The sequence below is a fragment of the Rhinolophus sinicus genome, linkage group LG17 (genome assembly GCF_036562045.2).
Source record: "Rhinolophus sinicus isolate RSC01 linkage group LG17, ASM3656204v1, whole genome shotgun sequence".
Taxonomy (NCBI): domain Eukaryota; kingdom Metazoa; phylum Chordata; class Mammalia; order Chiroptera; family Rhinolophidae; genus Rhinolophus; species Rhinolophus sinicus.
This window is the reverse complement of record NC_133766.1, coordinates 12188287-12213320: the sequence shown is the minus strand read 5'-3', so window position 1 is coordinate 12213320 and position 25034 is coordinate 12188287. Positions and strand designations below refer to the sequence as shown.

Below are 25034 nucleotides of genomic sequence, written 5' to 3'. Positions count from 1 at the left end.
CAGAGGGCATCACCAGCCTGGCCCAGGGCTGCCTGGGAGACGTCACTCGGTGATGGGCTCACTTCCCGCCCCCGACAGAATGTGTCTACCTGCCTACGGGTTTTCAGGAGACCCAGACCCTCCCTCAGCTCCTTCCAGCTCCAGCAATGTCTGTACTCCTGCTGATAGGAAAGAGCGAGCATTTCTTAGCCTGATTCCCTGTGTTTTGGCTGTACCCTCAAGCGCTCAGCATGGATGAGACTATCCTAGTCCTGGGCCTCTTTCAGAGTCCTCAGATTCATCCCTGCAGACGAGCTGGAGGTCTATAGCTCATTCCTTGCATTTGGGGGGACTGACTTCTGCCACTTCGGAGATTTCCAACTTCAGGCATCTTGAGAAGGAACTAAGAGGGGCAGATGAGGAGGGAGGGAGGCAGGGGACCAAGGTGGCGTCTCTGTGGCCTTGTGCACACCAGGCATCCTCGTGCAGGCATTGCACACTCCAGAGCACCCCTCAGAGGCTCTTTCACACCTTCCCCGGATTCTTGCTGCAGTCCGCCACGTGAACAATCTCAGTGTGCTCGGTTTTGCTCGTTCTTTCAACCAGGTAACCGCTAAGGAGCAAGGGCCACCTCCTTGGGACTCAAAGCTGTCTCCTTAGGTTTGGAGGACGCTGCTCTTGTGGCCAGCCTCCCTCCAATGCAGAAGGAAACAGAAGGCGCTCAGCATGAGCATGTGTGTGTGAGCGGCCCTGGCTCTCCAACGAGCCTGTCTGATTCTGACAGTCCCAGAAATGTGACGTCCACCCTGAAGGAGAGCCAGGCTTTCTCCCTTTAGGCTGGACTGTGCTGTCCATTCTCTCTGAGATGCCCTCTGTGCAGGGCGACAAGCGCACCCCCGACTCCCACCCGCCCCGCCCCATCCTATACTCCTTCCAAGGAGTCCCAGGTGGGCTGCGTGTAGGGTACCAGGAAGTCGGGGCCCTAATGCTTCTGCGTTCCCTCTTTCCTCCCTAGATGAGAATGCCAACCTGGGCACGGTTATGCGGTACGAGGAGATAGGTGAGTGCGGCTGGCAAAGCAGGGCATTGCAGCCACCTGCCTCTACCACGGGCTAAGTGGGAGAGGGGAGCGGCTTGAAAACCCTGAGTCATGTTTGCCATAGGGTCTCCTCGCAGAAGGATGATTGCTCCCCAGCTAAGACCATAGTCTCAGTGATCCCCCTTTCACACTTCCTAACTGGACGCATGCCCGTTCCCAGGAGCTAGGCCTGGATCCTTTGGCAATTTTCCCTTCAGAGTCTCCTGTGCCTTATTCACAAGACATGGAAGTTGAGCTTCAGTGCCAGCCAGAGACCCTTCTTTTGCCCACAACAATGAGCAGGAGGCAGAAGACCCTCCCTACCTCACCCACCCTTCCCCCCCCAGGCCCCAGGCCTTCCTGATCGGAGGTTTTGCTCTCTTGGAGACAAGACAAGGAGCAGAGAGGGAGCTGAAAGCCACCTCCACAACCTCTTTGCAGCCTTGGGCAGAGGCTGAGGCATCTGCGGCCCAGGGCCTCCTAGGCCCAAGGCCAGAGCAGGTGGGGGCAGTTACATGGGCCTTTCAGATGGGAAAGAGCTGACCTACCTGAGGAAGGCAGCTAAGTCCTGGGTAACTCTAGGCAGCAAACCAGAAAACAGAAGTCTTTCCAAGGTTCCAGAGGGGGTGATAGACACAAGTGGGAGACACAAGTGTCTGAAGCTAGAGAAAGAGCAGACTGAGTCCAGAATGTAGCTGGAGTTGGCACAGGTACCAGGCGACAAGGAGGGTCAGTGACAGGCCCTGGATCTCTAGGATGAAAGGCAGCAGACATGTTCAATCTGCAACGTCCAGCTGCAGTGGCACAGCAGGTCTCCCCTTCCTGGTATTTCTCTGTCTAGGGCTGGAGGTCATCGCATTAGAAACAAAACTAATGAGTACTCAAAACTCCTGCCTTTCTAATTGTTTCACTGTATTTTAAGATCCTTTATTTACCAGCACATCACCGAGAGCCACAAAAAGCGGCCCCTGGTTTTCTCGTTGCTCCTGAAAGCAGGCAGGAGCGGTTCAGGTTCCATAGCCCTAAACACGGAGAAAGGCAGGATGGGAGCAAAAGCCCTCCCTGCACTTCCCCGAGGTTCCACACCTGGCCAGGAACTACCTTGTTGACCAGCCGAGCTCAGAGCAGTCTTCAGACTTTTAACTGAATCACAATGCATATTCCTCTCCTTCCTTGTTCCAGAAGGAATTTACTGTGGCCAACCTTCAGCCGTGACCTTGTTTACCTTCCCAGCACCCAGGGCCATCCCTGCCATAGGGAGTGCCCCCTCCTACAGAGAGGTAGTGCCAATGGGTATTTGCACAGGGCACTGCTGTGTGCCTATAACTCCCATAGTTATCTCTGCAGCCTTGGGCTGGTCAGGGCTAATGTTAGTCCCATCTTACTTTCAGAGAAAGGAAAGCTGGGTGGCCACAGCTGTCAGGATGGATCAATGGCCTGGCCTGGCACAGGTGGTGGCTGCCTCTGTGCACAGTGGGAGCTGGAAAAGGCCGCAGGGCCTGGGCTTCACATAGCACAGATTCCTGGGTGGGGAGGGTGGCGGAAGAGCACTGATTCTGGCTGCTGGCTCTGGATCCCTGGATGGGATGAACTGGGGAAGGAGGGGGTGGGATGCAGAGGAGGTGGGAGAGAGCTGCCCTGCTTCCAGACCTCTGTGCTGTGAGGTCCTCTGGCTCACGTGGTCTCTTTTTGCAATCCCCTTGCACATTTCACGAGAAGGAAAAAGCCATTATTCTCCTAGCTCAGTTAGCATCTAGGCTTCATTTGCATGTTCTTAACCAACTGACTGCACCTGGGCAGGTGGGGATGGGAGATAGCTGCCCCAGACCCAAGGCTTTGTGGCTGGAAAGGTCGACTTTAGGCGCGTGTAATAAACCAGGAGAAATGACTGCTGCCCTCCAGTGGCCACACGGGGGATCACAAGCCCTGCTAGAACCTCTGGTCTGTGACAAATGATCTACTCAGATCCTGCAAGAAAAAGTGGAGACCCCATTCTTTAACTTTCTGTGCTGGGCTTAAAAAGACAAACAAACAAACAAACAAACAAACAAACGAAAAACATTACACACGAATGGGAAACTGAGTCTCAGACTGGGGAATAGTAAAGAGGCTCATTTTCATGGCTGTAGAGCGGTTTCCCAACCGGACTATGGACATTTGGGAACGGATGATTCTGTGTTGTGGGGCCTGCCATGCGTTGCAGAATGGTGGGCAGCATTCCTGCCCTCTAAGCGCACCCCTCGCCCCAGTCTTCACAACCAGAAATGTCTCCAGACATTGCCAAGTTCTGGAGACAAAATAGCCTCCAGTTGAGAACCACTGATGGGGAGGGAGCTGAGGGCCAGCACATCCTTTGGACACAGCCGCCTCATGGAGCTTTTAGGTGAGCAGAGTTCCAGGGCCTCAGCCTTTCAACAGAGAACTGACCTGGAAAAGTGGGGCAGAGGAACATAGGATCCCAGGAATGAGCTTGGTCTGGCTCCTCTCAGCCATACCAAGGCTGGTTCATGTCCACCGGTGGGGAGGTGGGCAGGTAAATGGTAATCCCCTGGCATAACATGGAGGCAGGAGGCACCACTGACTAGGGCAACCCTCCCCCAGGGACCCCATACTATAAGAGCAAAGGCCATGGCAGCCAGCCCAGCCAGCCCCGAAGGCTCTTACACAGTCTGCCCGCATGGCCTCTGTGGTCAGCTTCTCCGTTGTTCACTTATTTAATATGTCCTGAGCACCTACTGTGTGCAGGTCACTCTGCCAGGCCCTGGGGATGTAAAGATACATTAAGGTCCCTGGGCATAAACAGATCAGTAGGCTAGTATGACATAGGGGAGAGAGGAGGAGAGAGGAAGAGAGAGGAAGGGACAGGAGGGGACAGGAGGGGACAGGAGAGGAGAGGAGGCAGGAATACTTAGGAGTCAGACCCCAGTGTCCCATGGGGCTCCCTGAAGATAATCTGCCCAAGTGTAACAATGAGTCTGTCGTCAGCCCAGCAGCCTTCCCCTGAGCCATCTGGAGACTCCTGCAGCCGGGACAAGCTCACCATCTGAAAGTCCTTGTCAGGGCCCTGGTCTAGCTATGGGGGCTAAGGCAGGCAGAGCTGCCGGCCAGCTCATCCTCAGGGTCCTGGGTGGGGCCGTCTCACTGTTTCAGACAGGACACCCACAGCCACGGCCTCTTGATGGAGGGCCTGGGATGGCTGGGAACTAAGCACACCACCCTGACTCACAGCCCTGCTAGAGGTCTCTCCCCTGTGGTTCCAAGAATCCCAGATTCTCTTTTCCCCATTGCTCAGTTTTAATGAGCGAGTCAGTTTGCTGCCTGTTTTAAACCACGATGGGCCTCAGTGGGATAATTCAGAGTGGGCTTAATGAGGAAAGAAAAACAACTGACAAGCAGGAAGTGTGCCTGGGAGTCAGAGGGGGGTGCTCAGTGTTTCTCGTCAGGCCCTTGACTGAGGGCAGTGGCCATGTAATGGGAGGACATCTGATGAACTCAGCTACTACCTGGTTACACTCAGTGTCCCCCCTGACTCTCCCCATCACGGGAGCAGTTCCCAGGTAAGGCACAACAGCAGACAAGCCTTGAGTTTGATATGGAGAAAAACAGAGGGGCCCTTAGACCTTAGACAAGGCACATAGATGGCTCAGGTTCTATTGGGGTGACCAACCATCCTGGTTTAACACAGAAAGACCCGTGTCCCCAGAAACCGCACTGTACTGGGTGAGCCAAGACTCTCCCTGAATAAGTAATTCCTCCCATAAGGGACAAGGGGTGGTCCCTACAAGAGCCTGAGGGAGAGGTGAGCAAAGCTTTCTGCATTGCACACGACATGGGGCAGGGGGGCCTGGAAGATGGCACTGGAGCCCCAAGGGTGGGAGACTGCTACGTGCATCGGGGAAGAAGGCTGAGTCGCACGTTTCCCAGGTCTTCACTCACTCCCTGTGCAAACTTTGTCCCCCTCCTCAGAGCTGCGGATCTTGCTGCTGTGTGGCAGTGACCTATTGGAGTCCTTCTGCATCCCAGGGCTCTGGAACGAGGCAGATGTGAGTAGCAAGGTTACAACACCTCGTGCAGCTGGCGTGGGGAAGGATGGGAGGGGCTGTTGATTTTAGCCTTTGGTCTTCCCTCTCCCCACAGCCTCCCTCCCCAGCCTGCGTTCCCTGCCACCCATGAGCTCTCAGGAGGACAGTCCATTCACATCTCTAGGGAAGAAAGTTCTCGCCTACCCTCGGCTTTACCTCCTACCACATTTTCACACTCGCTCTTCCTCATGCTTGTAAAGGCTGTGGGGAAAAAGCAGTGAGTCAGAATACCTTCTCCCAGTAGTGCTTGGGGGTGGTGTGTTTGCTGCCACTCGTGCTGGTGGCAGGAGGTGGGGGACAGAGGAATAAAAAAAAGTGTTTGCCCTTTTGAATGATTGTGTTTTGCTTTCCTTTGATTCCCTTTGAAGAGGTAGTAAATCCCATCCTAGAATCCCCTCAACAGGAGAACGGGGGCGAGAGGGGAGGAGTTAATGGCAAAAGGTCAGTAGGATCATTCTGGCAATTGACTTGGGACAGAGGGAACCATGAAGTTCAACTTACACCACTTAGAAGCTTAGTGGATGCCTTTTGTTTATCTGACTGAGATGGTCTTATGCCAGCTAATTCATAAGCTACTCACCCTTCATACATACATTCCTTCTTGTTCTTTCATTAATTCATTCATCTACTAGCCAGGATTAATGCTGGTTTCCAATCCTATAGTCCTATGGAAGCTAGAGTCTCAGAGCAGTAATTCCAGACCTATGTAGTGCTTTTTTAAAATTATTATTAGCTTTCTGTGGACTCTGTGCAAATTACTCAACAACTCTGGACCTCAGGTTTTTTGTTTTTTAACCTATAAAATCTATAGAATGTTGCCTGTAGCAGTCTGAGATTTTAAAGAAATATACAATATAGTCCCTGGCCCTAAGTATTAGGTGGCAAGATGTATGCGTATGAAATTTTTCATGTACATATGGGGAGAGAAAGACAGAGAGATCCTTTAGTATCAGACTCAAGATTCCAGTTCTACTCCAATACACCTCATGACAAAATATATTCTGAGCATCAGTTTTTCCCACCTCTAAAATGGGTATAATAATGGTACCTACCTCCTAGGATTTTGGGAGAATTAAGTGAGATTGTCTATGTAAAGTGCCCAGTACCTGACACACAGTTACATACAATTTACCTGAACAGACACAGAGATGTACACATAGATATTCCAGGTGAAGGGCATACAGGCTAACATGCTGTGGGGTAACCAAGTGGGGAGAGGGAGTCTCAGGGAAGCAAATTACACTGTGTAGTCCTTTCATCTCCAGCCCTGAACGATTTCCGGCAGGTGACATTCTAAATCCCCTTTCAGTTCTGGATTAGGAGGCTTAATTAACTTTTACTTTCCACTCTACTTCACAAGGTGCCTTAAAATTAAAAGGTAATGCAGGAAAAGTTCAGTACAAGATCTCGGCAAAGCTTTTTCAAGAACCCAGGCAAATCCGGGCGATTGCCTGGGGCCCCTTCCCATGGGGAGACCCGAGCAAGTGGGGGGAGGGGGTGGAATTAAGTCAGCAGCCAGGAAAGTCTAGGGCCTCCTCTCAAGGGCAGACCCAGGCTTTTTGGAGCCTGGAATGTACACAGTTGGGGCCCTGGAAGCAGGGCCAGTCCTTTGTTCCTCCCGTTTAGATTGTTGACTGCAGTCTTCTCAATTCTCTCCAAAATGGCTGCCCTTGATGTTGTCAGAGCTGACACTTGAAAACTAGAAAAAAGAGGCCCCGGGCTTCTTTTCTTCCAGGTGGTCCCTGGTACTAAAATGACATGTTGGTGAAGACAGAAAAAAACTGAGAAACCAATAGTTGATTGACGGGGAATGTGCTAGTGGAGATGACGTGAGGCCCTTATCTACACAACTGTGTTCTCACTTGGCCAATCCGGAGGTCAGGGCACCCAGCCTGGCTGCACCCAGAGGGCACAACAGCTCTGGCCAGCGGGGGATTGGGGTGAAGCAGACACTCAGAGCTTGCTCCAGAGTGCTTTCTAGAGCTTAGATCTCTACCTCCCAACACCCACCTGGCCAAATACCCGGTCCCTTGATTCAATCCACAGCCAATCTGTGAGGTCCTTAAAATCATGGCGTCTGAAGCAGAGGCAAAAAAAAAAAAAAAAGTATATATATATATATATATATATATATATATACACTTTTTTTTTCCCCCCAAGGAGCTGTTTCCTTATATAATGAGTGTGAATGTCAGCCCACAACACAGGTGTGCCAGGAACATCCCGTTTAATGTATTTAAACCAAATTAAAATTCAGCACCAATCTGTATCCCACAGGGCTGATAAGAAGTTAACCTAAATCATGACCAACCAGCAGAACCTGCGAGACAGGCTCTCGTGTGCCCTGAACATGAGGATTGATTCACGGGGGTCCCCACAGACACCTCTGTTCGGGCCTTCGTGGTACCCTGAAGTTGGTGGCTTCGAGCCCACCTAGGGCCAGGACTCCTGGCTGAGTCTGGAAGCCCAGCGCTGGGCTCCACCCACCTATGATCACCAGGCCCCATTTCTTTCTGAGGTTTTGACCCTAGGGTGATGTCTGGGAGGGAGGGGGGAGTGGGTCTCACAGATCCCTAGCTTCTTTCTAGTATTGGGGTGGAGGGAGACAGCAAAAGCTCTTCTTTTTATAATATTCTGGTGGTGTCTTCCCTATTTTCTCTCCCCTCCTTGGGACATCTAGTGAAATCTCTTCACTGAGATTAAAGCCATTGATTTCAAAACATTCTGTTGTCTGCCCTGCAAATTCCTCCCATAAAGGGTCTAGTTCTCTGCTAGAAATAGGGTTGGGGTTGGACAAAGGGCAATGTAGAAAGCAGGAAACTAGTTAGTAACTCAGTGAATTAAGTAGCCCAGGTCTAGAAAAGGAAGGTCTTTCTTTTAAGACTGGGTATAGGCTGAGCCCTGCTTATTCTACTAGAATGTTCTGCCATCTGGGACTTGCCTGCAACTTCAGTTTCTAACCAGGACGTTACCATGTATCAGGCATGTGAGAGACTTGCTTCTACCCCAGGTTTCCATTCATTCGTTCAGCTCTTGTCAGAACACACTTCTCTTTGTTACCTGGTGTCCTAGGTGATACGTGTTGGCCAAGACCTCTGCTCGGGGGCTGAGCTCGAAGCCCTGAGTCTGCCCATGACTAAGGGCAGGAGAGCAAAGCTTCTTGGAAAAGTCCTAGGTCCTGGCTTTGTGTTCCAGCCTCCCATGTCTTCTCCAGGACCCTCAGAACAAGGCAGGAGAGAAGCCACGAGTTCAAACAAGTTGCAGGAGAAATGGAGGCCCCTCTACCCTTCTGTAAAGAAAGCTCAAGGGAAGTGTGGAGCAGTCCTGCCCCCACCCAGGCTGGGAAGCAGCTGACACAGTCTGTTCTACAGAAGGACTACCAGGGCCTCTTTTGGTGACAAACTCTCTGAGTCTGTCATGCGGGATTCAACTCCCGCTCCCAGCACAACAGCACAGGATATGGTGAGGCCGAAAAGGAACACCAACGGAGCCATGGATGGGGGATTCATATCACTATATTCTCGATAGTGGCTGGTTGAGACACAAAAGCAAACATCTGCCAGTACCCCAACAGGGGTCTTCCTGCACCCCAGTCTCTCTGGCGGGCTGGCGAGACACACAAAGCAGGAGCCACACAATCCGCAATCTGCCGGTTTGCTAACCCTACTTGCTAGCTGCAATCTGCCATCCACTTCTCTGCCCACCCACCAACCAACCCCTTGCGAGCTGCAATCAGTGCTTGCTAGCTCAGCCACGGCAGTTATATTAGTGGCCAATGGCTAACTGGTTACAGCTGATGGCCAACTAGTTACAGCTGATGGCCATCTACTACCCAAGCCAGGACCTTTCCATGTGAGGCCGAGAGCTTGGAAACTGCTCTCTGGGGCTCTGTCCCCACAGAGTCACTCTTGCTCTTTTTTTTTGCTTTGGATTCCTGAACCAATGCTCTTCATCCCGACATCTAATGACACAACTAAAGGGACAACCCCACCCCCACCCAAACACATCCCATGGGCATTTCCTATTAGGCACAAAGATCCATTAACCCACAGAGAATTCTGACCTCCTCTGACCAGTGACACATCCCTTCCCCTGACAGCCAGCTGCTGGAAAATTCCATATGCATTCATCAAGTTTCTCTCCCTAGGATACAAAAGAGCTGCCTGTGTGTTCTGGCAGTTGGCATTTTCATTCTTGATTTCTGAGAAACCAAGATTCAGGTTCTTGGAGATCAGGATTCTTAAGTCCAGATTCAGACTCACTTTGGAGATAGGACCCAGTCCTCCTAGCCTGTCCCATCCTTGGACTTTTTATTAGAGAACTGGCCTCCCCCAGGGGACCTGATTTTTGCTGTGTGGCTTCCTGACACCAGCACCAAAGCAGGTGTCCAGTCCTGGACCAAGGTCTGCGGGAAATCCAGGCCAAGGGCTAAAGGGTCCACCTCAGACAGATTTGAGCAGGAAACTTTTATACTCACTCCCCTCCCCCAGACAAAACCTGTTGTCTAAGGACCTTATACTTCCAGCTGCTTTGTCCGTCATGTTATAATGGAAGGCAGTCTGGCAAATTAATCCTGATTCAAATGTTCTTTCCCTTCCACCAATCTTGCAACTAATATTTACTGAATGCCCAGTATGAACACAAGGCCACGTTATTTGTCCTTGAAGCACTTGCAATCTAAAAATATCTTACTTTTTATGATATTCCCTATAGTTCACAAAATAAAACATGTAAAAACTTTAGAAGAATTTCTGAACCTAGTAGGCACTCAATAAATGTTGGCTGTTATGCATTCCTTGGTTTTAAAGTATTTATTGAGTAGCTACCATGTGCCAGACACCATTCTCAGGCTGGAGGAACAGAGAAAACAAAATAGATCAAATCTGCGCCTGTGTGCACTTTCCTTTCTATTGGGGTGACAGACCATAAACACTTGCATTGTTTCTCGCTTGACCCCTAGAACATGAATCTCTATTCCCATTTACAGGTTTGGAAACCAGGGCTCACATGGTTTGTGACTTGTCCAAGACCACATTGCTATTGAATAGCAGAGCAGGACTTTGCATACATCTTTAGATCCCTCATCCAGATAAGACAGACAAGTGAGAGAAATGACATGTAATTCACAGCAGGCAGCACTTGAACTGGGCTTTGAATGATGGGCAGGATTGGGTTAAGTGGGTGGAAAAAGAAGGGCTTTTGGGGTTGAGAGAAGGCTGTGAAAGATCAAGTGGTGAAAACAAGACCTTTTGGGGGAGATTGTTCTGGCTGGTTGAAATAGAAGATTTATCTTGGGCTTTATTTGGGAAGCTTTTGAGTTTTGTAGCAAGCTGGCAAAATCATGAAGTTTAATGATTAAATACATTAGCCGCTCTCAAATGGTATTTGCATTTTAAATAAGCAAGGGCCAATATTTAACCTAAAGGTGGACGCTTAGGCACCAGAGATGGACCAATGAACAAAGTGATTTTTCTTGTTTTCTTTTTCTTGTACTTCTCAAAGCTCAGCGTTCTAAAGGCTGGCTCTAATTGGCTGTATCCTACATATTTCCAGCCAACCAGCCATGGGCTGCTTCTCCATCCACCAGCGGTGGGAAAACAACCAAAGAAAATAAACAGAGGAAAAGCCTGGGGCACTGGCCACTCCAGAAGAAATCCCAGGGCTCCAGGACAAATGGAGCAAAGACAAACATTTAGTTTTTCAGGCTCAGATGGTTTTTATCAGACAGGCCAGCCCCAGCCAGGAAGCCCGATGGACACTTGCACCCCGGGGGATTAGGCCCCCTCCCCGCTCCCACAAGCCCAGTGCTGAATTTACAGGCTCCCGGGAAGGAGGTTCAGCGGCTACCATGGGAGATTCTGGTTCTCATGTGAAAGGCACGGTTGGCTTGGTTTGCAGGCTATTGACATGAGTCTGGAATCCCCTGCCTTCCCACACCCCCCAGTCAAATTGGAAATAGGAGTGGGGATGATTTTCTCTGGGAAATCCCTCTGAAGCATCATTCATTTATTTGCAATAAGAGAGACATCCTGGAAATGCATTCCCACCTTCTTGACTCTGACGGCACTGGCTTCTCACCAGAAGGGAGCAGGGGTCAGAACCGAGATGGATGACTCTTGATTGAAATGGGTGGAGCATGTTTCGGAAACCCCCCACCTACTGCGTGTCTTCTGCCTGGTGCGCTCTCCCTGCCAAGTCTTTTTTAATCCACTCAGAAGTATACAAAATTACGTACTCCAGGGGGCGATGTGGAGTAATGGACCGAGGACAGCCCATCGTAGCCCGGAGAAAATAGAAGAGTGTATTTTCAACCCCAAAAAGTTTCAAGTCACTAAAATGTGAGTCTTAAAAATGGATCTAGAAGAGATGTCATGTGGCAGAAAGAGCTTTGAAAGTAGATCAGAGCAGGTTCAAATTCACTTCCTAGCTGTGCAACGTGGACTAAATCTCACTGAGTCTGGGTTTCCCCCTCTATGAAATGAGCACTGAGGCACATATCTCAGAAGATAGTTGTCATAAGGAGTAAGTGTAATAAGAAATAAAGCTCCTAGCACTTGCCTGGGACATAGCAGGTGCCTTCATACATGTTTCTTCCCCTCCTTATTAATAGTTTCATGTTCACCCCCAAATCTCCTTGTAGGGACAGAGCCAGGAGAGCAGTTTCCAGGCTCTCGACCTCACATGGAAAGGTGCTGGCTCGGGTAGTAGATGGCTATCAACTGTGATTGGATGGCCATTAGCTGTAACCAGTTAGCCATTGGCCACTGATATAACTGCTGTGGCTATGCAGGCAGGTAGGTTGGTGGGTTGGTTGGTAGAGAAGTGGATGGCGGATCCTGCTCCCTGTGTCTCCAACCCAGCCGCCAGCGAGAGTATAGTGGTATGACTCCCCTACCTATGGCTCCATGGGTGTTCCTTTTGGCCTCACCATATCCTGTGTTCTGGTGTGGGGAGAGGGACCAGAGACCCTGCATGACACTCCTCATCTGGAGAAGAGACATAAGTGGGCCCAAGTCACCCAAGTACCTTGAGAAGACAGCACTGTTTGGGGGAGACAGTCAGGATTCTGAACCCTGGTCTCAGAATGATCATACAGAGGGTCTTACCAGTTAGGCTTGCCAGGGTAAGTCAATGTAAATTGGATTCTGTTGCTAATGGAAACCAAGCCCTCTGTTTAAAACACTCTAAGAGCTTCTCTTTGCCTTTGGAATAAAACCCCATCTTTATCACGATCTGGTCCTTATCTACTTCTCCCACCTCTTTGAGCTCGAGTTCCACCGGTTTCTTTGTGTGAATAGTTTTTGCTACCTCAGGGCCTTTGCACTAGCTGTGACCTCACTGGGGATGCTCTTCCCCCGGGTATCCCTAGGTCTGGCCCCTTCTTGTCATTTAGGGTTCAGCGTAAAAATCATTTCGTTTTATATCGAAGGGGTTCAGAACAGGCCTCCCTAAGATGTGCTACTTTGGCATGTGGATTATTTTGAGGTTAAGGCAATCAAGATCCTACGGGCTAACAAGAAACTTTTACCTCTCCCTTAAAGAACTTAACCTTGGAGCCTTGCCCATAATAAGAATTATTACCAGAAATAATGTTTTATGGCCTATCTTTAGGGCAGGGCAAACATCTCATTACTGAACTTCTGCCCTTCTTATCATCCTATGCATGACCTTCCTCCCCTCTGAAGTCTTACCCCATCCTTAACACAATGCCATATATACCTCATTTTCCCTTTCTGTCTCTGAACGTCTCATGCATGTGCAGTGCCCGTATGTACATATATATAGTCAAATTTGGTTATTTTCTCTTGTTACTCTGTCTCATGTAGATTTAATTATTAGACGAGCCAAAAGAACCTAGAAGGACAGAGGAAAATTTCTTCCTCTCCCATGATGTTCACTATTGTATTTAGCACGACCTGATGTTTTCTCATGTATATATGTATTTGTTTACGATCTCTTCCTATTACGAGGTAAGCTCTGTGAGCACACTACACATTCCCTGTCTTTTTCGGCACCACCAAGATGGTACCCAGGTCGCTGTATGCATTCAATAAAAGTTTGTTGAATGACAAAATGAAGGGTATCTGGGAGCAGCTTGGTTGGAGGGGGTTCATCCCATAGAGTTTGCCTGCACCATGTGATGTGCAATAACATCTTATGGGTAAACTTTTGCCAGTTACCCATTAGACATGAGCCACTAGAAGATATTAGTGCCTTAAAAGTAACCTGGCCTTGTCCGTCATAGCAATGCAGTTGAGATAATTAATCGTTTGCGTGATGTCTCCCACTGGTTAGTGATTGAGTCAGGAGTTGAAGCCATATCTGTCTTTCTCAACCCTCTGCCCCTGGCACCCAGGAAGGTGCCTGGCTGAGACCACAGGGCGTCGTCCCACCTAAAGCCTCCCTGAAATCCAGCAGGCAGGTCTTGAACTTCAGCCTCGTGGAAGGATGAAGATAACTGTACATTCCTTCCAAGAGATTTTCCACCTGGGTCTCCCCCAAAGCCAATGTGCTTCCTGCTTCAACATGTCTCATATCCTTCCCTCAGAGTCCCTGCATTTGGAGAAGCAGAGACTGCCCCCTCCCACTTCAGCTCCCCATTTCCACCCCTGTCTCCCCTGGGGAGCCTTTAACCAGAAAATGAAAAGATATGCCTGTGAGCAGGAAGGTGAAGCAGGATGAATGTCACAGACCCTCACCCCTCAGGCAGGACACAGGCCAGAGCTAACGTGAGCGGGCCACTGTGTCCTGTGAGAGGAGATGTACCCCGATCCTGCCCGCTGGGGTGTGGTGGTATGAGGTCACATTAGCCACCAGCGGGAAAGGGACCTGCCCATCAAGACAGTGCTGCTGTGTTAACCACTCCCTCACCCACCTCCCCACATCCAAGACAAGACCTACAGAGAACTCTTCACGAAGACTCAAGAGGTGTTGGACCCCTCCTGCTGGGACAAGAGCTCCGGCCCAGGGGCCTGGGCACACCTCTGCCAGCATCACGGGCAGGGAAAGCCTGAGCGACCCTCTGGTTCCTGGGGCCCGATGTCTGCCCTAAGCACCGCCACGCCTTAGGCCACAGGGCGCATGTCCTCCCATGAGTATCTCATCCCAAACTAAGCCGGAATATTAGCAGCGTAGGCAATTGCCTATGTGATTTAGAGCAACAATTTCCCAAAGGTGGGTGCATAGCAGAAGGTTAAGGAGCTTGTAGAGGGACTCCGGCCCACTAGAGACATTCCCTATTCACATCCCTGGGCTGAGGTCTGGGGGAACCTGTGTTGGTTGTAATTGTTTACCAAGCTCCCCAGGTGATTCTGCTGAGCAATCAGATAAAGTCTGGGAACTTGCAAAAGTAAGATCACCCTTGCTTGTCACAGGGGCCTGAAAGTCTGTCTGTAGAGTCACTTCCTTGGGTCTCCCCGAGCTCCATTAAGCATGATGGGCTTTCCTCCGTGTCCTGAGACAGGGAGCGTTTATCAGCAAATGCGTCCATCAGGGAAACATGGGGGGATGTGCCAGGTCTTTTCCACCTGGGATCACATCAGCGAAAAAATCACAAAAATCCCTGCCCTCAAGGAGGTTGCCTTTCGACATGGTGTTAGATGGAGTTAAGTGCTCTGGAAGAATGTGAAGTACAGCAGCGGGAGGCACTGGGAGGGCGTGGGAGTGTGTGGGTCTGTGTGCGCAGGGACACAAGTTGAAAGCACATGGCCAGAGAAGGTCTCACTGAGAAGGTGACATTTAAGTGAAGGGTTTCGAGCCAAGGAGCAACATAATCGACTTATATTTTAACGTTATCAGTCTCGCTATTGCGAACAGATTGAAAAAGGCAAGAGGAAAACAAAGAGACCAGCTCCATCCAAGTGAGAGACGATGGAGGTGGATTAGTTCTCTGTGCTGCAAACTGAATGCTGAAAACCACACAAATTTATTCCCTTCCACTTCTGGAGGCTAGAATTCCACCAAGGGTTTCACTGGGCCCAAACCAAGCTGTTGGCAAGGCTGTGTTCCCTCCAGAGGCTCGAGGGCAGAGTGCTCCCCCGCCTTTGCCAGCTTCTAGAGCTGCATGTGTTGCATTCTATGGTTCGTGGCCTCTTCTTCCATTTTCAAGGCCAACGGTATAACGTCTTCAAGTCTCTCTCTGCTCTGTCTTCACGTCATCTTCTCCCTCCTGTGTTAAACCTCCCTCTGCCTCCCTCTTCTAAGGATACTTGTTATTGAATTAGGGGCCACCTGGCTTCTTCAGGATACTCTCCAGATCCTGTTTCTTTTGCTATATAAGGTTACATTCGTAGGTTCCAAGAATTAGGGCCTGGATATTTTTGGGGTGCCATTATCTAACTCATCAAAGGAGGCTTGGACCAGGATAGAAATGATAATAGTGAAAAATGAGCAGATTCTTGGATTTGTTTTGAAGACAGAGTCAATTGGATTACCTTATAGATTGAACGTGGGGAGTGAGAGAAAAAGAATCAAGGAACGTGCCAAGGCTTTGGCCTGATTGTAAGAAGAGTTTCCATTTACTGAAATGAAAGATTAGGAAAAATGTTTGGGGCGGGGGGGTTGATTGATGCCAGAGAGTTCAGGGGTTCGCGGCTCTATTAAGTTTGAGATGCCCCATCCAAATGGATATGCTGAAAAGGCCACTGGATAGAGGAGTCTGAGCTCAGGAGAGAAGTCTCTGCTGGAGGTTATCAATTTGGGAGCCTTCAGGGGGTCTTTAAAGCTTTGAAATCGAATGAAATTATTAAGGGTGTAAATATAGATAGAAACCAAAAAGGTCCAAGGACTGAGGCGTGGAGGACTCCAGTGATTCAAGGTTAAGGAGATGAGGAAGAGCCAGCACAGAGAGACCAAAAAAAAGAAAGAAAAAATGAGCAGCTGATGAGATAGGAGGACCATCAGGAGAGGGGGGCGTCCTGGAGGCCAGGGGAAAATAGAAGGCGGAATTGGGGGTGGAGGTAGAAAGGACCGCTAAGCCCCTCGAGGGAGGTGTGTGCCTAGGGGACCCAAGGCACACCTCACCAACTGTCATGCAGGGACTCTGGCCCCAAGAACGCAGGATATGGCTAGGCCAAAAAGGAACACCCACGGAGCCATGGGTGTTCTATATTCTCACGGGCGGCTGGGTTGGAGACACAAAAGCAAACATCTGCCTGTACCCCAACAAGGGGTCTTCCTGCACCCCAGTCTCATTGGCGGCCAGGTGAGACACACAAAGCAGGAACCACACGAGCCACATCCACCGCCCGCTTTGCTAACCCCACTTGCTAGCCGCACTCCGCCATCCGCTTCTCTGCCAACCAACCCACAACCCCTTGCGAGCTGCAATCCGTGCTTGTTAGCTCAGCCACGGCAGTTATATCAGTGGCCAATGGCTCACTGGTTTCAGCTGATGGGCAACTAGTTACAGCTAATGGCCATCTACTACCTGAGCCAGCACCTTTCCACGTGAGGCCGAAAGTCTGGAAACTGCTCTCTGGGACTCTGTCCCCACACCAACTCTAGCAGCTGGCACCTCCCCCACCCCAAAACACACACCCACACAGACACCCTCCAGCACGAAAATTAAGCCCGCACCCTAGGAGAAAAGGTCTACAAGCCTCTGGCCCACACCCCTGCAGCGATGTCTCTAGGATGTGGTAAAGCTGTGTCTTATCTTTTAGACCCCATCTCCCTCGTCCCATCTGTGACTCCCAAGGGGCACGTCTGTCACCTGCTTCTGGCAAAGGAAAACATCTCAAGCAGCAAGGTCTCCATCTGCTTGCCACCCTCTGAGACCCCTGGCACTGTTGTCAAGTGGGTGCTCAGATCATTAGTTTCTGAGTGGAAAGTCTCAGTGGCACTAATGTCACCCATAGGGTGATTCTCCCCAGGAGACCTGACCATTGTTTTCATGCTTTAAACTAGAATAGAATGCTCTCTTTAAATAACCCCAGTATTTCATGTATCATATACGAAACTTCCATCACATTCTCAGAATCAAATTGAAGGCACTGTCTGCATTACACAGTCTATACCAGATATCTTGAAATGTCTACATTGCCAGGCAGTTGGGGAATCTCCATATATACCACCTCTTCCCTCCCCTCCCCTCCCTTTCTTCTCTGTTTCCTTTCTCTTTTCTCTTTCCCTACCCTACCAATTCCCCTGGAGCTTTAACTCTACTCAGACCACTGGTTCTCAAGCCTGGCTGCATATTGTAGTCACCTGGGGAATAAAAACAAAACCCTGTCAATGCCTGGGTCCCATTCCCCGAGATTCTGATTTAATTGATTTTAGGTGTGAGCTGGGCTTTGGAATTTAAAAGCTCCTGAGGTGATTCTAATTCACAGCCAAGTGTGAGAACCAGTGTCTTAGGAGACCTGAGTAGTGAACCCCAGGGCAGTATTCTAAAAGATACAGCTGGAGGAGATAGATCTACCTCCATCTCCCTGCCCTGCCTCTCCCTAACATTCCTGGTTTATAGGACACACACTCAGTGCCAGTTTACCGCACTGAGCACCACCGATTGAGGCAGCGTATTGTGTGATGCCCTGTAGCTTCCACATGGCATGATCCAGGGGAGGTCCTGCTATACTCTGCATACCTTTGACTTCCCTCCTGGGACACCTTCAGCCAACTTTTTATCTCAGCAACATTGGAGTTCCAGTGGTACCTCCAGCTCCAGTTGTAAGCAATGGGACAAGTAGGGTAAAGCGGATGGAAACACCCCCAGGGCACACACGTGCATATATACACACGCACACATGCTCGCACATGCACGCACAAACATAATCAGGGAATCAAACTTAGAAGTGGAATTCTGCTGGCACAGAAACCCTCTGATAGAGAAGTAGCGTCCAGAGTGTCCATAATGTCTGTTTGTGTCACTAGTTTGCAGAATTATGAGGAAAAACCTGGGTCCCTTGCCACCAGAGCTGGTCTTGCTCAATGAGCTACACTGCTTAGAAGCAGCTTGCCACCCCCACCCCCCCACACACACTGCTCTCCCCATCTGGGATCCTTAATTGGCAAGATCTAAACAGTAATATGCCCAGGCTAGATCCAAGTCTATTAAGTGCCATTGCTTTCAGGCTCTTTGAAATAAAAATTGGCATGAGTTTCCAGAAAGCAGCTTGGTAATATGTCTCAAGAGCTTGAAATATGTCCAGTTCATATCCTTTCATCTAATTATTTTACTTCCTATTCTAAGGAAATAATCAGAGATGTGGTACAAGATTTATGTACAAAGCTCTTCAACAAAGTGTTACGTTTAACTGCAAAAAAATCAGAAGTCACTGTACACTTTCTATAATACAAGATTGGCTTAATATGTCATGCTATAACAGTACAGTCAGACAATGAAATACATTGTTAAAACTTAATATTTTCAAATATTTTTTATGATGTGAGAAAATGCTCACAATATAATGCTAACATGGGGGGGGGATGCAGGTAAAATGATTCGTTTTTCAGTTTAACCCAAGTATGGATATGTACACTTATTTGTAGAGAGGAAAACCCTGGTCAGAAATATACTACGGCTATATTAGTGGTTATCTGGATGGCGTGGTTGTCATCGATTTCTTTTTCTGAGTTTCCCAAGCTTGCATTCTCTATAATCAGAAAAAATAAAACTTATTTTTTTTAAATGAAAAGGTATCCTCTCTCATTGTGGCAGCAAGCTCCTATCAGAGACTGATCTCAGAAGTGACCTCGTAATACTCTCCCTCCTGTCACTGCCTCTGCTCACACTGATACAGCCAAGCCCTTCCCGTCCTGCTGGCCCCGAGGCCCACAGCAGCTTTAACGAGCGAGGATGAGCAGGGGAGCCTTCCAGCCCCTCTCAGTCGTCCAGCTGGGGGCTGGGGTTTGCTTGCTGGGCAGTGGGATCTGTGTCTCGCACAAGGCTGTCTACCAGTAACGACGGTGTGTCATTATTCGCCATCCTCTCAGCACTGTGGGCTCAACAGGAGCCTCAGGAATGAGAGAGTTCTTGCCCAGACATGCAGGAGCACGCTTATCCATTTAGCCTCGAGGTACTTATTAAGCGTCTTTTGTGTGCCAGGCAAAGTTCTCCCTCATGCCCCTGACACTGTTACGGGTTGTTACTTGAAGGAGCTGACTGATGGGGCTGAAAAGGCAAGTTTGGGACTAAAGCCGGGGTTCCACATGGGAGGTAGCTCCACCCTGCTAAGCAGTTGCTGGGTAGGGGTTTGGGGTCATGATCTCACAGAAGGCTCTCTCTTTCTCTCTCTCTTTCTCTGTCCTTCAGATGGAGGTGATTGTTGGGGACTTTGGGATCGTGGTGGTGCCCCGGGATGCAGCTGACACAGACCGAATCATGAATCACTCCTCAATACTACGCAAATACAGAGTGAGTTCTCCATGTCCCTGCTGGCGTAGCTCTGTGACGCGGCCCTTCTCGGCGAGGCCTGGGGGCTGCAGGAGTGAGGACACACAAGGAGGTCAGTGTGAGGGGCAGGCAGCCCACTCTCTCTGTTCTCTCCCCAGAACAACATCATGGTGGTGAAGGATGACATCAACCATCCCATGTCCATTGTCAGCTCAACCAAGAGCAGGTACGTTGGACTCACCATGTGAGTAGAGAATGGGAAGCAGCCAGACCAAGGCTAGAGCAAAGCAGTGCAGAAACCAAAGGGAATTACTGGAGCCCTTTCATACCTGCTGGTGCTTTCCCTTCACAGACCCGCAGGGCTTGTGCGAAGGGCCTCAGAGAAAGCATCTTCCCTGTCAGGCGTCTGTAGGAAGGAAAGGAGGTGGTCCATCCTAAGAACCCCAGTGAGACTCATTTGCAGGAGACCATGGTGTAGAGCAACACAAAGGAATGAAATGAGAACAGCTAACACATTAAAATGCATACTGTGTGCTTGGGATCTGCTAAGTGCTTTTCACGACTCCTTTAATCCTTTCCGTAACTGAGATAGTACCCTCATTTTACAGAAGAGAAAGCTGAAAACAGATGGGCTTAAATTACTTGCCCAAAGTCCCTCAGCTAGCAAGTGGCAGAGCCAGGATGAAATGGAGTCCCCAGGATGGGGCAAGAGGGCATTTCCTAATAGGGATTCCATGTACTTAACCTCAGCAAAGGCTGGTGATGGGGTGTTGGGTAAACCCTTTCCCTGAAAGAGAGTGGCCAGGCCAGTCCTGCTTGGCTTCAGGGACTGATGTCTATCTGATTCCCGCCTCTTCTCATCCAGGCTGGCCCTGCAGCATGGGGACGGCCACGTCGTGGACTACCTGTCCCAGCCAGTCATCGACTACATTCTCAAGAGCCAGCTGTACATCAACGCCTCGGGCTAGCAGCCACATGGCCTCTGCTCCACTCTCCCCTCGTCCTCTGCCAACACACTGGCCCCTCCAGTCTCTGTCAGTCCCCCTGTTTCTCTCCTGCCTCTCTGTTCTCCATCTCCTCATCTTGACTGTTCTCCCCTTTGCTGACTCAACCCCCCACAGTGTGGGGGACCTGCAGAGAACCACAGCATACCCTTTTCCACAGTCATCTTCGGACAAACTTTCCTCTAGGCTCTGGGTTGGGGGTGGGTGAGGGAATAGGGGTGGGAGTTGGGGGAAGTGCAGTCTTGGAGATGTGCTGGTGTCCATCTCTCAGCATGCTCTAGAGAGCGGCTCTGGTGCCCATCCTCCCAGCATGCTCTGGGGAGGCGGCTCTGGCTCTCGCCTTCCCAGCATGCCCTTTACCACAAAGGGCTATTTTTCTTTCTTTCTCTTCTGTTTTTTCTCTTTTTGTTTTGTTTTGTTTTTTATTGTTGTGGTTCACTCCTCATAGAACTTGGATGAACTCCGTGTCCGTGATTCTTTATGTTTGTAGTCTTGATGCATTCCTGTGGAATTACTTCCCTTTGATAGGACACTGTAACCAGCAGCAGCGCTCAGTACGTGCATGAGGGCCACACCCAGTAACGAAGGTCAAGCCACCTCCACTTTCCCGACACCCCCTGCCTCCTCACCCTCTGCCCCCCACACAGCAGTAGCTCCAGTCTGGGGTCAGGAGCAAGACTTTCAAGTTCTGAAACCTGGGAGGCAAGTCTGGAAATAGTAGGGTTTCTTAGAAGACTCTGAGTCCATTTCCTTCGTTTTGAAAGACCATTTTCCCGAGACTCTGGGCCTCTGCTCACGCAGAGCCAGTCCCTTCCCATTTCCTGGTGGCATCTGAACAGTTACTTATTTGGGTTGTGACTGATGGCAGAGTGTAGGTTTCCTGCCAGCCCAATTATTTCCAAGGATCCTTCAGATTACCATCCAAGCCGTTGGAGGCCACACTTAGCCACATTTCCGCATCTGAGAAGAGTCACATTTGCAAGGCCAAATCCTCATAATGCAGCCATTTCTGAGATAAAGCATGCTCGGAATTCACTCATCCCTAGAGACCTCTGCTAATTGCAATTATTTATTGCCCATTTGTCTGGGAAATGTCTCTGTTGTAATATAAGTCCAGATGACCTATGAAAAAGCAATTTATTGCCCTGATGGGAATTGATGATTCTCACCCACTCCAACTGTAACACAGGTGGTGCCTGAAGTCAACTCCTTCTTGAGAAGCAGTGCCTCGGCCTTGTTTCTGGGGTTGGTCTTATCTCCTGCCTTGCTCAGCCATCACTGCTACCATTTGAGGAAATCTGCCCAATCGGGGAGTGGGTTCACAGCACAGAGATCAGAGGGGCATCAAGAGCCACTGAACTCTTTCACTCCTTTTCTCTCTAATTTCCCACCTCCCTCTGCTGTCCCTGGAAACAGTATTGACAGACTCTTCTAGTTGTTCAGGCCTCACACATGTGCTGCAGAGAGACAAAAGGAAATGATTCTCTTGTGCTCTGTGTCTCTCATCCAGTCTCTGGCTCTTGGGTTTCCAGTAGTCTTTGAGGAATCGTTCCTGAGCACCAGGATAATTTTATCAAAATCTAGTACCAGCTATGGTCCAGGAGGGGTCAGGTGAGATCTGTCACCAGAGACAACGGTCTTCTCCACACACTTCACATCTGCAATATCGATAGCATTTAGGGAAAGGAACAGGATTCAACAGAAGAGTGTGGTAGAGCAGCATCCAGGAGGGCGTTATACTTCTTGGGTTGTTTGGCTAAGGAACATGGAATCATAAATGAAAAGAATTTGAAAGATTAGTTGATCTAACGTTCTCCTTTAAAAAGATGAGGCAGCAGAGAGTCACTGAATTAAATGGCTGGTCCAAGGTCAGACAGCAAGTATAGGGTCTGGTAAAAACATATTGTTTTCCTGACCAGGTCATCACACCACCTGGCCTCTGCCCCTCCGGTGCCCATGAAACTGACCAAGTAATATGTGATTTCTATGCTTCTCAGCCTTTACCTGGCATCTTTCCCTTAAATATGTCTGACCCAGGTACTCCTCTATATGGCTTTGTATGTGCCAGTCCTGGGGGAGAAAGTGATGGTGAGGAAGGCCAACTAAGTTTCCCTTAGAAATCAAGAAATCTCAGCAGCTTGGAGGAAATCCCAGAAAGTGACCCTCTGAATCCAAGAAAGGATTGCTTTGTGGAGGGCTAAGAAAGACCCAGAATGCTCAAGATGACATTAGTGCTGGAGAGAGACAGACAGAAGAGCCTTTGTCTGGGCAAAACAGTTGTAAGTCAGCAAATGAAACAAAGGGAAACAGGGAGCTGCGTTCCGTGGGCGACAGGGCTTTCTCAAGAGTATGGAGTTCCTGGATAGAGTTTACTATGAGGCTCCCTATGAGCAGATCCGAGAAAGACAAGGTGTCTTTAGTGTCTTTGGTCCACTCGGTTACTTGGCTGGACTCTGGTCAAATGCCATTTAGTCCACAACCCATGAGAGGGAACCGGGCTGGTTCTACGTGCTGTGTGGGGGCAGGAAGGCCCGTAGAAAGGGAGAAAAGATGACCTAAGGAGAAGAACAGGGGCAATGGAAGTAGATTTCCAGGAATGAAAAGGGGCAGGTCCTCTCTTGGTCGTCACAGGGACCGTGTTACAATAGTTTTCCTTTAATACGAGGAAAAGTGAATCCCCTTTTGGGTAGAATTGTCTATTCCCCACCCTGCCCCATGGAGGTCAAAGCCCCTCTCTCAGTCCAGGGCAGGACATTGTGCTGCGACCCAGTAAAGGTCAACACCAGAAAGATGATGCAATTTGAAGGAGTGCCCCAGATGCCAACAGGCTGACCTCTAGGCCCTGACTTCCCTCCTTCCTACAAAGGCCAACCCAAGGCTGGCATGGCTCAGAGATTATGAGAAAGGCATGGCCTGGCATGATTGAGTCCAGAGGGGTCTGGAGCCACATTTTTCTGCCTTGCATAAAAAGTATCCCTCCTATTTTTCTGGAAGTGGCTGATATGAATAAGAACAGTCAGGAGGGCAACGCTTTGTATCAAGGACTATCTCCTCAAGGAATGCCCCTTTGGGAAGGAGGCGGTCTGGTTGCTAGCTGGTACCTCATTCTCCACCCCCGCATGCCAACCCCAGGCAGCCTCTGGGTCCTTGCTTTCACTTGCCTTGAATGTACATGGGAACAGGGGAGGGAAGTCTCTTACTGAAGTGCCTGAAACCCAGAGCTAGAGCTTCCTGAGACACTGCTCTTCATGTCTCAGATTGGCCTACCTTTCCCCAGCATTATCTAGTCTCATGTTCCAGCTTCTCAAAAAGAATAAAAGAACTTGCTGTTCTCATTACGTAGAAAGCGAGACTCAGTCATCAATCTACAGCAAAAGGCAGAGAATTACAGGGAGAAATGACTTGTGTTTAACAGCCTAAATCTATTCTCCCAAACTACACACACACACACACACACACACACACACTTTAGGGGACGAAGAGAGAGAAGCATGTTCTATTTTATTCATCAAAAGAGTAATGCAAAAATAAATTGGTGGAATACGAAAAGCTCACGATCTCTCCCAAGACTATACTGCAGGAAAACAGACAGAGGAGATGAGAAAGATGGAAACGGACCAATTTTGTAGCTCATCCAATTAGGACACCTTAGGAATAGCATTGTGGTAGTGACGAAGATGCTGTCAAATTCATCCAGTCTGCACCTTCCTATAGCTTCTCAGTAAACTCAACTCTTCACATGGTTTCTTTGTTGTGCAAATTTGGAGTGTCCTATTAGCTTGCTCTGGTTCATTAAGAATGAGTTACACTCTTTGCCTCCTTCAGTCCCAGGGCCCAGAACTCAAGGATTGGCATGGGGAGGGGGAAACTTTCTTTGAATCACTTTTTGGTCACTGAATCTGCCATGTTAAGAGGAAGATTTGCTTTAGGGAAACCAACTCAATAAAAACTGCATTCAAGTTGCGACACCATTTCACAGTGAAATATTTTGAGTAAAATTTTCTTGCTTCGAGTAGTCACGGACAAAAGTTTTATCAACAAAATGTTTCAATTATGTTAATAAATAAGACAATGCTACTAGAGTCTCGTATTTTGGTCTAGAATCTTCTCTGCTGTTGTAGAATTAATCACTTTTTCTTCATGTTGTTATTTGACAGGAGCCAACAGTCGTAAAAAATGTTCTTAAAGCAGGAGATTTTCTGCCTGATTCGGCTGATGGGACATGTGTAATAGGAAAGTATATACAACCACACCCAAGGATCGTAAACAAGGAAGAATAATTAATGATTTTGTTAATTGTGCCTAAACTTTCTCAGTTAATGAAAAATCAAATCTTAGATCCCACCGAATCTGCATAGTCTGGTCTTGGTTAGCTTTGGCTCCTCAATGAAATTAGTTCTTTATTAAATAAAAATATATTTCTTAAAATTAAAAACTCAAATAACTTACTTTTGGGTAAAAGATCTTAAGACAGAAATTGTTCAACTCACACTTTGTTTTGGCAATGTGAAAAAGCAAAAAAAAAAATAATAATAATTCGTTAATTGTTCACTCCT

General features: G+C 48.9%; 1 protein-coding gene across 1 annotated transcript in view; it reads left to right on the top strand.

Annotated features, from left to right (window-relative positions):
- Positions 1 to 25034, top strand: part of NMNAT2 (nicotinamide nucleotide adenylyltransferase 2) — a 108753-nt gene extending 83719 nt beyond the window's left edge. The window contains exons 7-11 of the mRNA XM_019737988.2: positions 995 to 1039; positions 5024 to 5100; positions 19394 to 19495; positions 19633 to 19700; positions 20340 to 25034. Coding sequence (XP_019593547.1) covers positions 995 to 1039; positions 5024 to 5100; positions 19394 to 19495; positions 19633 to 19700; positions 20340 to 20442 — 395 coding nt within the window. The 3' untranslated portion in view covers positions 20443 to 25034. The remainder of the gene's footprint in view (positions 1 to 994; positions 1040 to 5023; positions 5101 to 19393; positions 19496 to 19632; positions 19701 to 20339) is intronic.